Source organism: Macaca fascicularis, chromosome 4, assembly GCF_037993035.2.
Source record: "Macaca fascicularis isolate 582-1 chromosome 4, T2T-MFA8v1.1".
NCBI lineage: Eukaryota > Metazoa > Chordata > Mammalia > Primates > Cercopithecidae > Macaca > Macaca fascicularis.
This window is the reverse complement of record NC_088378.1, coordinates 75,980,277-75,994,237: the sequence shown is the minus strand read 5'-3', so window position 1 is coordinate 75,994,237 and position 13,961 is coordinate 75,980,277. Positions and strand designations below refer to the sequence as shown.

Sequence of the window (13,961 nt, the reverse complement as noted above, 5' to 3'; positions counted from 1 at the left end):
CAGAATGCAACTTAAATGTGACCTCCTTGGCCAGGCGCAGTGGCTCACACCTGTAATCTCAGCACCCTGGGAGGCCGAGGCAGGCGGATCACCTGAGGTCAGGAGTTCAAGACCAGCCTGGCCAACATGGTGAAACCCCATCTCTAATAAAAATACAAAAATTAGCCAGGCGTGGTGCTGCGCACTTGTAATTTCAGCTACTCTGGAGGCTGAGGTAAGAGAATCACTTGAACTTGGGAGGCGGAGGCTGCAGTGAGCTGAGATCACACTACTGCACGCCAGCCTGGGCAACTGAGCAACACTCCATCTTAAAACAACAACAACACACACAAAAAAACAGTAAACGTCACCTCTTGAAGGCTTCCAGAACCACCTCTTCATCACTACCACCACCATGTTCATTTCCCCTGCAAAAAAATTCCTCATTGCACTTTGCACTTTACAGTAGCACTCCTCACAAGTGCTGAGATTTTATAAATGTTTACCTGCAATATCTCCCTCAGGTGGCAGCTCTGGTAGCTCAGGGCTGTGCCCAATGTGTTCACCACCCAACCCTTAAGCCCCTCAAAAAAGACCGCCACACTGTTCAAGGCATGTGTGTTTAACCACGCAGTCCTAAGTCAATGGAATTACCCTTCTGCCTGAATTCTAATTATTACAAGTATACGCTCCTCCTAAGGTGTCCAACAACAGAAAAGTGGCTGAAAATAACATTGCAGTTTCCACTTGCACAGCCCATTGCTATTTCTGATCCTACTTACTCTTAAATACATTTACAAATTTAAATTTTTTGCTCAGAAAGTACTCCTAACATCCACAGATCCTGGAGTCTATGCTTGTCTTCTGCTAACAGCATTCTGACATTCACTCATTCTTTTCTTCATTCATCCAGCAGATATTTATTGACCATCAGCAGTCCACAGCTGAGCCTCACAACTGAAACTGTATTTTTCTTATTCTCCCTCTATATGACTATATCTCCCAAACCAACTCTATTTACCAATTATTCATCCACTTTTCCCATGAGATAACTGCTGTGTCACCACCCAGGATCTATAATCCAATTAAAAGCAAAGAAACATCAGGCTTTAGTAGTCTGTGCTGCCTCATCATGATCTGTATCACCAAACCCAGCCGCCTAGCACCCTGTACCCCACCCCTGAGCTTTAGGGTCAGTAGAGAGATCAAGAGAAGAAACTCAGGCCCAGTTTTAACCCACTCACCCCCAACACGCAAGGCGCTGCCCCGTCAACATTCCTGAATAGCTCTGAGCTCTGGGAAACTTTATGAAAGCTGCTTTCCAGAAGCATCAAAATCCAATCTTGTGTTGGTGCTCAGAGAAACGTGAGAACCACAAGATAAGGTATATAAAACCACAGAAAGCGTTTGACAACAACCCAGGGCACGCTCCCCAGAGGGTAGCTCTTCTACATTTGTTAACCTACTCATTCCCTCCCCCTGCGTATTTCCTACAAGAGCCCAGCCTTGTCTTTAGATTCTGAGCTCACTGAGACCAGTTCTCTCTTTCTCAGCATGCCAGAGCTATAAGAGGACTGCAGTGTGGCACCCGCCTTTCCAAGGTTTTTGACCTACACTGCAAGGCATAATTGCACCCATATTTTCTCTACCTTTCCCTCAACACATGCCCGTCTCTGAATTTCCCTGACTCTGCTATAGTCCATCTGCTCCCTGAACAGCATCAACACCGCTTGATAGTATAGGCTTCCTAATCTGGAGGGATGGAACCCCAAAGGCATTTCTGGGTAAGAGCAACCTACAGATTTTCTATGACTAATCACAAAAGCTTAACCCTGCTGTTCTTTGAGAATATTTTCACCTTCCATGTATTATTTAACTCTGAACTAAGTGATCACCCAAATATCTATATACTTGGAAAACAAAGTTGCTTGTTTTATTCTACAGCAAAATACAGTCATTCTGAAAAGCAAAACCACGGTGTCATTATACATGCTTAGGAAGCTGACATGAAGCAGCAAATGATTCATTTTTACTGCCTTTAAAGGGAAGCACTACTTTGCAACTCCCTACTCTTTATTACAGTCAAGATCACATTGACGTTTACTAAAATAACTAAAAAGTTTGATTCTTAAAAGTGTGTTGATCCAGTGTCAACAAAGACTAAAAAATAATGACTCCTCAAGCCATTTTCGGACTCAATAAAATGCTGTAGACTAGCCAAAAAAAAAAGTAGAAGAAAAGCACATTATATTTTTTATTAATCAAGTGAAGTTTGCTGGAAATCAGGTTGTTTTTTCACTTCCACTTACAAATTCCATTTACCACTTCGCTCTTTCAGAAGCAGCCCCCAAAAAAGAGATCATTTCTCCTTAAGCATTTCAGCCTAGAGACTAGGCAGCAAGCCTCCTGATGAAGGGCACAGCTTCAACTCACAAGGCTCAGGATCTCTAAATCAGTGATAATGCTCCACATTTAAATCTCTACTCTGCTTTCAGGGGCAACCTAATCAAATGTACTTAAAAATCACTTTGAAGACCACATTTTAACTTGCCAGTGGAAGTTTGTGGCAATTTTAGAAAATGTTCTAAAGAAGTCATCCTGACACAATTTAACTTGTGTACTTTACAGCACAATTCTTAAGAAACCAAGGTAGTAGTCAGGTCAGAAAACAGTAGGGGCCTTAGGTCTGACAGCCTGGATTTGAGTCCTGCCCTCACTTGTTAGTGGTTGTGTGACTGTTGGCAAGTCATTCAACCATTCTGTACCTCGTTTTTCTTATCTGTCAAATGGGTGGTGTTGCTTTGACTTTGTACTAGAGTCCATCTTCCATTCATACTTTGTATCTCACGGCCACAGCTGGGGATCTCTGTGTTAACATGGGACACAACTATACAATTCTAACTTTCATTGTCTTATTTCCCATCCACTTCAAGGTCATACCTGTAATCTATATAGGACTGATAACAGAAATATTAAAAAGGCAAAAGACAAAGCAGGATTTTGTCTGATAAATCTTCTATCAGTTTTCCTGGCACCAAGTGTGATACCCCGCACACAGAATCACATGGTATAGAATATTTAAAAATAGAAGAAATGGAAAATATATATGTACAAATATGTATATATAGATGATTCAAAATTATGCATAAAAATATTGGAAAGATATGCACCAAAATGGTAACAGTTGTTAGCAATGGGTTAGAAGATTACAGCAACAAGGAGTGAGGGAGGGATGGGAAAAATATATTTTTTAAAAATTGCGGTGACTTATTTTCCTTCCTTATACTTTTCTAAACCTTCCCAAATTTCTACAATAAATTCTAAAATCAGAAAAAAGATCTTTGTTACGTAGATATTTTTCCCAGATAACAATGTTTGCAATGAAGTTGTGTTACATACAAAATCAGTGACAGTGATTATGAGAATAACTAATATTTATTTAGCACTTCCTATGTGCCAGGCCCTGTAGTAAGTACTTTACAGAAAGCATTTCGTTTAGTCCCCATCCTCTGTGATGTAAGTATTGTTCTGACCCTCATTTTGCAAATGAAACAATTCAAGTTATTTGTGTGAAATCAAAGAGCTGGCAAGCAGTTACGCCCCAGATGTGAACCCGGGATCCGACTCCAGGATTCCCACACCCATATGCCAGCCACTAGGCTTCCTGCCTCTAGCCACACTGGTTCCCAAAAACCTCACCTTTCTGTTTTTGATTTTCATGTCTTCTTGGCTCTTTATTGACTCTCATCCCTTTTTGGGAGTGTTCAGAAATAAACAGTGTATGCATTTCTGACATGTGGGGGCAGTCAGGCAACCACTACACATAGTTCTCTGTGGTGAACACACACACCTTCCCCAAGGGGAACATGAGAACATGAGAATTAAAAAGCAAACCCTTCAACTGTCAGCTCTCACAGCACCACGAACCTCTCCTTCCAGACACTGGTCACTCCTGCTCTCCACATTTGCTTGCTGTTTGATTACTTCTACATGCCGACCACTTTTCAGAGCACTCTGCATGCATTACTTTTCTTCTCACCATTACTGTTCCTACTTTACACAAGGAAACTCAGGCCCAGAGAAGTCAAGAGGCTTGCCCAAGGTCTTAGAGCTGGGGTTTGAGTTCTGGAGTCATCATGCTCCAGTCAGTGAAGAATGAAGGCACACCTCTCCATTTTCTAAACAAATGTGCTCTTATTAGGATTGCTTCATTTTATTTCTGTAGGTCCTGAATATTTCATATAAATCATACTTCTAATATTTTTAAATTATATTTTCCAACTAGTTATTTGAGATACTCAAGAAAACTTGTTTACATGTTAGCTCTGTATCCTTCATAAACTTACTGAATTCTCTCGTTAACTGTAGTAATTTTAGTTGATTCTCCATTATATCGGCGACATGATCTCCTAATTTCTTTCCTAATTTTGTCTCCTCCTTTCCAATATAAAGATATCTTTTTTCATGTTATACAACTACATTGTCAGACCCCTCCCAAAACTACATTAAATAATAGCGAGAGCAGGCATCTTCGTTTCGTATTTTATTTAACTGGGGATGCTCCGAGTGACTCAACATTAAGTCTGACACCAGTTGTTGGCTTAATATAATACCCTTCCATCGTGTTCAGGAACTAGTCTTTGAGTCCTATTTCACTAAGAGTTTTTATCAGGAATGAATACTGAACTTCATCATCAAATGTGTTCCCAGTACTGAGATAATTATGACTATCCTCCTAACTATTCATCATATTATTAATGTATTTTATATCATAAAACCATATTTTCTAACCCTACCTGATTTGACTGTAGAGTTTTTTTCATATATGAAAATAAAAATTAGCTAATTTTGTTTAATGTTTTATGTAGTCTGAATTTCATTTATTTTAGTTTGAATTAAGTTACAATTTTTAAAACTACATCCATAGCTATTCACTGCCTGTCTCCTGTCTCTCTTTATCACCTCCCACCAGGCCTAATTCATCCCCTACAACACCAACAGAGCCGCTTTTCTAGATCACACATGTGGCTCCTTCTCTCTTACTCTCAGCAATCTGCAACATCATCATGTATCTGTATTATAAAGTACACATCTTTTAGCATGGTAATTACTGTCCTTTATAAGACTGCCCCCAAACTATCTTTTAATCTTCATTTCAACCATGATTCCCAAATGCCACTCACTTGGGATTCCTTTTCTCATGATTTTCCCAAAAAGTCCTTCCTTATTTTCGTCACTGGGACAACGCTTTTCTTTCTTGGGCCAACACACTGCCATCTCATCTATGGCCCTCCCCTGTCCTCCCTGCTCTTTCATCCCAGAGCACCAAGTACAGGTCTCTGTCGTGGGACTTGCCCCAGCCTAACTTGTGCAGTTCCTCATTTGGAGCAGAGGTCAGCAAACTTCTGTGAAGACTCAGATGGTGAATATTTCAGGCTCTCCAGGCCTCATGTGCACATTTCTGTTGCATTTTTTCCCTACGCTTTAACAAAGTAAAAACCAGTATTAGCTCACAGGCCATATGAAAACAGGCCACCAGGGATCAGCAGTACTTTGCCTCTCCTGGTTTATAGGCTCATCACCCACTGGACTACAAGCTGATTGAGACGGGGGAAATCTCTAACCCATCTTCATATTCCTCAGCTCCTGGCACTTGGGAAATGTTCAAATCACTGAAGTTGATAGACCAGGAACACTGATAACTAATGTACCCTGATGAGTCAGATATACATCCACAGACAATTATTTCCCCAAATCTTGGGCTTTTCAACAAAAAGTAATTTTGAATTTTGAGTCTCTTAGGCATCTGGGCATTAAAAATGAGCCATGTCCGTCGGGATGGCAGGGAGGTAGTTTGAATTTCACTTATTCAATAAATGAAATGAGGTTTTTGCCTCATTTAGTAAGACAAATTATGATATTCAGCCCAAGAACCTCTCCCTCCCCAAATATAGAAAAAGTGCTTCTCTTATCACAGAGTTCACAACTACACTGCCCCCTGGTCTTCACAGAATATAACACCAGCTAACTCCAACTTTTCAACTAGCCCTCTCAGCTTCTCATCCCAGAAAATCATCCAGACTTTCGATGCTGTTTTGAATACTTATCATGTATCCAACCTAGCTATCAGTAATTCCTTTTCTTCCCATCTCCTGAAAACTGGGGAGAAAGCATTGTCTAAATCGTTAATCGCGAGAGAAACAATTGTCAGTCACCATTATTATTGGTATCACCCTGCTTCCTGATTCTCCCAACCAGAAATGTCCAGAAAGGTGAAGGTCACCCCTCTCTGGTTAAAAAAAGCCACACTGTTAAAAACTGTTAAAGATGTGTGGTGCTTATAGCATAATTTCTGTCATAATTCCAGGGACTCAATTCCTTGCTTACTGGGGCTCACAAGAGCATGGGCCAGTGAGGAAGGGGAGGAAGCCAGGAACAGACATAGCCATTGTTAAGGAGAAATGGCCCAGTTGTGAGCCTGGTTTCTGAGGCCAAGAGTCCAGCATTAAGTTTCCAAAGGAATGAGGCAAATTTGAGGTTAATTCCATTCACATCTACATCAAGCAGGTCTACCTGGTCCCGGTGGAGCAAAACAACAGGCGGCCTAGACAATGTCAATTCTGCAAGCCAGACAGAGCTTTTGAAGGAGTCCAGCCAGTATCAAGCCCCCACCCCCAGAACATAGCTCCTGTAACGAAGCTAGCCAAGAGCTGGATGTGGTGCTGGGATCTGCCCTCTGCAGGCTGGGGTTCAAGGAAGGACCCCAGGTCTAGCAACTGTCTGAAATGTAGAGCAAAAAGATGCAGTCAGAGTGGGTCACTCTGCGAGGGACAGGTTATACCCAGCACGGCCTCTACTCAGCATGGCTTCCAGTTCCTAAGGCATGAGGTGGTCTTCAACAAATTCTAAACTTGACTTCCTAGCAGAGGTGAGGTACTTAATGTGCTCTAGAACGAGGATGAGGGTGAATCTGGAAATTACTGCAGATGACGGAGAGCCAGTGAAAACCCACCTTCTGCAGAAAAAACTAGTAGCCCTCAAAGGACCTGGTGAGATGGCCTAGTCACATGGAGGACTTGGCTCCTTATACATTAGCTATCCCCCAGGAGAAGCCATTATTTCACACATAGAAGGTCCTGAATTCAATATCTGTTTATGAATTGTCATCGCTATGAATCAAGCTCTGCCCAGTGAAGAATCACATCAGCCCAGGCCCCCTCAGCCAGCCAGGGGACCAAGAGTGCATCATTCTATTCCCAGCCATCCTCACCAGCCCACAGGTACACACTGCTCTCTGTGCTTCTCTTCTAGTGGTTTCCCAAATAAAATGATATCATTGTGTGTGATAAATACAAAATCAGGGTTAAAATGTGCTCGTAATAAGAGGACTAGGAACATGAAGAGGAATAAGAGGGGTGAGAAAATGACAAATGTTCCACATATACAGGGAATGGATCCGAATCAGCGCTGTCAGCAGGTCTCAAACTCTTGACGTCAATGGGTACACTGTTGAACCTCTGAGCAGTGTGTTCCTAAAGTAGCCTGTGACCCTGACCTGTTTATAAACAGAAGTGCTTCCTTGCTCAAAATCCCCGTTTTCTTACAGCACATTCAGAAATGCCAGCATCACTTGCAGCCAGGTGGTGAGGCTGAAGTATGTTCCATACTCTCTTCACACGGGCTCACCATGCTAAAAACAGTCAAGTACCAGTGATTAAGTAGAAAGACACATGCTTTTGAAAATTAGAGGATTTGGTTAAATGTGGGGACCGCAATCTACACATGGAAGCAAAGAAATCAGCCAAAATTAAAACATAAATTAGTGAACCAACAGTGCTTTACTAATCATGCAAAAAGTAAGAATAGCAAATATAGAATAGAAGGTGTGGTACATTACCCAAAAGCCCTGCTAAAGACCGCATGTCCTTCTCCATCAGCATGTAAATCTCTTCCTCGGAGAAGCGGCCAATGCCGTGGCCGTGCATCTCGCGTTTCACAATTCCTTTCGTTATGTGGCACACGACCCACCTCAGCAGGTTGCTGAAGGGACCACCACCACTAAGAGAGAGCATCTTCCGGGTCTCATTGAGATTGTCCACCCACTGGCAATAAGCTAACGTCCTGGAATTGTGTGGAAACAAGTTACTACTGTGCATCAGGTACATATCAGCTCCACAGGGTCACTTTAGAATGAGTCGTTCAGAATTTAGTACACTCTGGAGGAACTGAATAACTGCAGCTTTAATCAAGAGCAATCTGCATGCCAGATATCACAACAGGCTCTAGTCAATGCCTAGACTTAAGGGGTTGTGGAAGAAATGGGAAAAAATCCAGATAAAGATGCCATGAGATCTTTCCTGGTACCCACCCTCAGACCTCTCCCCTCCCCTCCCAGTGCCACGTTTCTGCCTTCTCTCACGCAATCCCATAGTGGAAACCCACTTGAAAAGTCTTTGAGTCAGGAGAGTGAGCACTCATGGGGGCCCAGGGCAGGAGGCAGTAGTGACAGGGGTGTTGGCATCATTCTCTTTCCTGAGCAAAAGGATGGTTCCACAGGTTTATGCTTGGTGTTCATTAATTAAGCTGCACATTTCTGTTTTGTATACTCTGCATGTGCATTTACATTTCATGATATAAAAGAGTTAAAAAAAAAAAAAAAAAAGAAAGAAAGGAATTTCTGAAAGAAACCTTTTTGCCTTTTTAAAAAAAGATACAGGGCCTTGCTATGTTGCCCAAGCTGGACTCTAACTCCTGGGCTCAAGTGATCCCCCGACGTTAGCCCCCAGAGTAGCTATGACTAGAGGCATGCACCACCACACCCAGCCTTTTTGCTTTTTTGATAGCACGTTAGGGAGTAAGTGCACCTTTCCATCTTTATTATAAATTAAAATATTATGCAAATAATTTGTTCTCCAAGAAAATCAACTCTTTACCTCAGTTTGTTCTCGAGAACTCTAAAGGGAACACAACTGCCCATGGAACTTGGCTGAATCCTTTTTCCTGTCTAGGTGATCCTAGTGGTAAACTTGCTCATTCGGGTGCTCCTGAAAACAGTGTGATCCGTATGGAGGGGCCAGCAGCTGTTCACTGTTCAAATATTTTGCTGGCCACCACACCCAGGTCTTTGCTGATTTTATTCTCCAAATGGCAAGAATTTTTTTTATGGCTAATAGTGTTGGTAGATAGAAACTTAAAGGGTTTTCTACCAAAGGCTGAAGAGAATGTAGCTGTGTGGGAGTACAGGCATCAGACATTTTCATTTTTCCTCCCTGATGAGTAACAAAAGATGTATTGGCATTCACCTCTACTCTTAGTACTGGCTGATACAGCAGTAAAGGCCACTTCAAAAAATTCAGAAGCCAGGTGTGGTGGTACATGCCTGTAGTTCCAGCTACTCGAGAGGGCAAGGCAGGAGGATCGCTTGGGCTCAGGAGTTTGAGGCCAACCTGAGCAACACAGAGTGGGACCACTGTATCAATAAGCACAGGGTGAAGGTGTGCACATGAAGAGCATCGGCTGCCTGACAAACTGCAATCAATAAATAAAAATTTAGAAATAAAAAGAAATTCATGCAATTGGAAAGTGGCATAGCCAGAATGCTGCGTTTTTTTAAGGTTTTTTTTATTTTTATTTTTTTGTTTTTTTTTTTAAATCAAAGGGCTGAAAAATATTTTGAGAGAGAACTCAAGGAATGATAGTAAATCACAGCTATAATGAAATGCTGTTTTCCACCTCAAGGGGAAAAAAAGGCATTTTGATCATTTTATATAGTTCTGTTCTATAAGGGTTCTCTGTTCTAAAAACAAATAAAAATAAGGAATAGATTTCTCTAAAATTGTTGGATTCCTGATTTTTACCAAAAAGTCTTACAGCCAATTTCAACATACTCCCTGTGCAATAGCTATAGCTGTTCTTGACTACCTTGTTAAAAGAATGCCCACAAATCTGATTAGAAAGCTTTGTGTGCCTCTTTCAGTAAATCTCTCAAAATAAAGTACTGAAGAATCAAGAAATAGTTTTTCCCCAAAACAGGAAGAAGTACATCACAATAGTGACTAATTAATGTGTATAGTCAGAGCATTCCATTGATCTTTCAATACAGAATATCTCGCATTTTTTCTAGTAAATTCTATACAGACATAGAAACGAAATGCTTTCCTACTTACTCCTTTTTTCACACCTGCAGTAATTAAGATGGCAATTTTCACATTCCATTAGAATAATTCAGCACTTTGATTCTAATTGTACTAGGCCTAAATTCACAACAAAAGAGTTATACAACCTTTTACCATTTTGGAAGTCAATGGTCTTAGGATAAAACTAAATTACTCTAAATTGAACATGATCAAGTAATAATAGCATACGAAAAGCATCTAAAGTGTAAAAACGCGGAATGTGTGGCTCTAAGCTGACAGGTTAGAAGGGGAAAAAAAATCCTTTGTAGACAAATTACACAGGTTTGATCATAAGCGTAACTGATCGAGCTCACCGGGCAGAGCAGGGGGGAAGGTGTGCACATGAAGAGCGTCGGCTGCCTGACGAACTGCAAGAACTTCTGGAAGGGGCACGTGGGTACAGGCTGCATTTGGGGAAGCCTGGAAGAGGTGAGGCTGGAGGTGCGGGCAACGGCCAGTCAGGACAGGCCTGAGGAAAGGGAGCTGAACTTTATTCCAAAAGCAAAGTTTAACTGCTGGAAGGCTTTAAACAGACAAGAAACATAGTCAGATTTGTGGCAATGTAAAGGAAGAACTGGAAGGTGGAGAAAATGCTGGCACGAAGGCCAATTACCAGACCAGGCAGGAGATGATGCACTGCGTGAGGCAAAGGTAGAAGGAATCCACAGGAGAAACACTGCGACAGAAGGAAAAGAGTCTGCTGGACTACAATGGATGTAAAGATTTATGGGTAAAGAGAAATTAGGCATTTTCTCCTAAAATGATAGTTTGAGTAGATGGTAATACCATTAACCAATACTAAATTGTACAAGGTAGAATATATTTGGATGATGAAAGATTAGTTAACCTGTAGCATTTGAAGCTCCCATGGAACCCCTAAGTGAAGATATCTAGAAGGCTGAGAACTCAGGAGATAGGTTGAGACTCCAGAGAGAGAACTGGTGAGCAAGGGCATGCTGGTGGTGGTTTAAAAGCTGTGAGAGGAGATGAGGTCTCCTTAGGAAGTTTCTAGAGTGTTGAGGAAACCACAGTTCAAGGGCAAGTTAGAAGATGTGAAGGCCAGGCTGAAAGAGGCAGCTTGGAGAGAAGTAGGGGCATCTTTCTCTGCGCTTCAGGAAGACAGAGTGTTGTAATGGGTGAGGGGCTACAGAGTTTAGAGTTCCTGTCTGATGACTTTAGCTTCCTCTGTAGCATGGGAAATGAGGGCGCGCACACAAGGTGAAAACATTGCAGTGTAGAGAGTTTGAGGAGTAGCAGGCACGAAGGAAGAGGCAGCTGTTCTGTTCTTGGCAGGGAGGGGTCTCTGCCAGTGCAATGGTGTGGGGTTCTCTACCTGCAGCAGGCTGAATGCAGGACACAGAAGAAGAAACACTGGCTTGATTCAGAATTTCACAGCTAGAAGTAACTTCAGAAACTGTCTGGTCTTCCTCTCTTCTCCTTCTATCTTGCTCTTGATTTTTCTTCCTCTCTTTCACTGTCTGTGCCCAATTATGATCGACCAGTGTCAGGGAAGAGAAGTAAATGAGGGTCAGGCAGGTCTTTAAGGGTTGAGGCCAGTGAAATGTGTATAAACTTTAAATACCAAAGAAAATAGATGCTTCACAGATTCCTAAATCAATTACTACACATAGAAGACATCACATGGTGTATGTTTCCATGTTATTGCAAACAAGAATCCACCTCCTCTCACAGCCAAGATTCTTGAAAACTCTGTTCACATGGTTGGACCCTCTATCCCAACTACTCCACCAAAATCACTCTTGTCCAAGTCAACAGTGCAACATCTAAATAAACCATCTTTCTATATTCTCGCACTCTCTAAAGTATCTGACACTATTGGCCTCTTTCTTGGAACACCCCCTTAGCTTAGACCTCTACTGCTTTTCCTTTCACCCCTTACATATTCCCAGGATCTCTATCTTCATTCCTCCTATCTTCCTACTCCACAATCCTGGAGCCATCTAACTCACACCTATTACTTTACACTCATGTCTCCCATATCCAGCCCTCTCTCCTGAGATCCATGGATCCTATGTGGATGACCCTCAAGAACTGCAAACCAACATTTCCAAAATTGCACTCATCATCTTTGTTCCATTCAAACCTGATTCTCCTCGCCCAAGGCAGAATCCCAGGAGTTATTCTTCACTGCCCCCTCTCCCTCACTCCTGACAGCCAGTCACCCTGTGAATTTGCCCTTTCTCCAACTCCATAAACACTGCAGTTCAGCCCTTCATTATTTCTTAACTACAAGGAACCTGGCCTCCTACCAGGTCCCCTGACATCCCCTCAAGGCCCTTCAGAAATCCATTTGCTCCAGTGTATACAAAGAGCTTCCTAAACATGAACCTAATCCTAACAATAATGCTTCTTAGAGTCATTCATTAACTCCCCACAGCTCCTTTGCATGGCATGCCAGCCCCTCTCCCTACAGTCTAACCCCTCTATGACCTGGCCCTTCTCGGGCCCCATCTCCCAGCACTGACTCCCATGCACCTTACGCACAAGTCATAGAGAATTACATGAACCTCCTTGCTATAGACTGAACGTTCATGTCCCTCTAAAATTCATGTGTTGAAATCTAACCCCTAGTGTGTTGGCATGTGGAGGGGCCTTTGGGATATGATTAGGTCATAAGGGTGGAGCCCTCATAAATGGGACTAGTGCCCTTATAAAAGAGGCCCCAGAGAGCTGCCTTGCCCCTTCCACCATACGAGGTTACAGTGAGAAAGATGACCATCTATGAACCAGGAAGCTGGCCCACACCAGACACCAAATCTATTGATGCTTTGATCATGGACTCACTAGACTCTGGAGCCATGAGAAATAAACTTCTGTTCTTTATGAGCCACCCAGTCGAAGGTATTCTGTTATGGCAGCCCAAACGGCCTAATATACTCCCCAAATGCTTCCTTCTTTCCTCTAAATTTCTGCAGATGTTGCTCCCTCTGCCTAGACATCCTACTCTTTCCCTACCACCAGCCCCTTCATCTGGCACTCCAACTGTCCTTGGATTCCATTTTGACAATACCTGCTCTGCAAAGCCTTCCCCCCTTCTCTCCAGTAGTAGCTGGCTGCCTTTCCTTGGTTCTTCAAACCCTCCCCCAGCACTGACCATTGCAAAGGCTTGATGTCTCCCTCCAGCCTTTGAGTCACTTGATAACAGGTATACATACCATCCTGGCCACTAACAGTCATTTCATTAAGTTTGCAGAAATAATGAATTATTGATTAAACGAAAAAAGGCTTTGCTTTTGAGCCTGCTACTGCTAAGTAGTGTTTCTAAGGGATGACACATACATAGAAAAATGGGAAAAGAGACAACGAGATGTGCCTATGGAAAATGAAGAAGGGGCTGCCAATTTTCTCTTGAAATCCACGGCTCTTCACTCTCCACTGGGAGGAGGCCCATTGCAAAAGGAATCATGAATCATTAACAGGAGAGGACATGGAGGGTCAATTTGGAAAGCAGACAAGGCTAAACAATTAATCTATCATTTTGAGAATCTATTTCAAGAAGTTGAAATACTCATCTTCCTTATCACAACGAATGTATCTAATCTCTTCCGCAAAAATGGGGTCAAAGAGATTTTTTAAAAGACTATCTTAGAACAGAGGAACAAAACCTGCTCAAAAATGTTTAAAGGTGAACAAGAAAACAAAGAGAAGCTGACCCCTGATATTTTAATGAAGATATCACGCTTTATAACTCAATACCTGGCCTATGATAGAAATGAATATTTGTAAGTGGGAACCCATAACAAACTACAATTTGAAGACTGAGTATCAACACCTGGATTTCCAAAT

General features: G+C 42.1%; 1 protein-coding gene across 13 annotated transcripts in view; it reads right to left on the bottom strand.

Moving 5' to 3' along the window:
• FAXC (failed axon connections homolog, metaxin like GST domain containing) overlaps positions 1–13,961 on the bottom strand; it is a 68,808-nt gene that overhangs the window by 33,562 nt on the left and 21,285 nt on the right. For 7 of the 13 annotated variants that reach the window (XM_045391256.3, XM_005552300.5, XM_065543686.2 and 4 more), the window contains one exon: positions 7,877–8,100. The exons of the other annotated variants lie outside the window; for them this stretch is intronic. In XM_045391256.3, the coding sequence (XP_045247191.1) occupies positions 7,877–8,100 (224 nt within the window). The remainder of the gene's footprint in view (positions 1–7,876; positions 8,101–13,961) is intronic. 13 annotated transcript variants of the gene reach the window in all.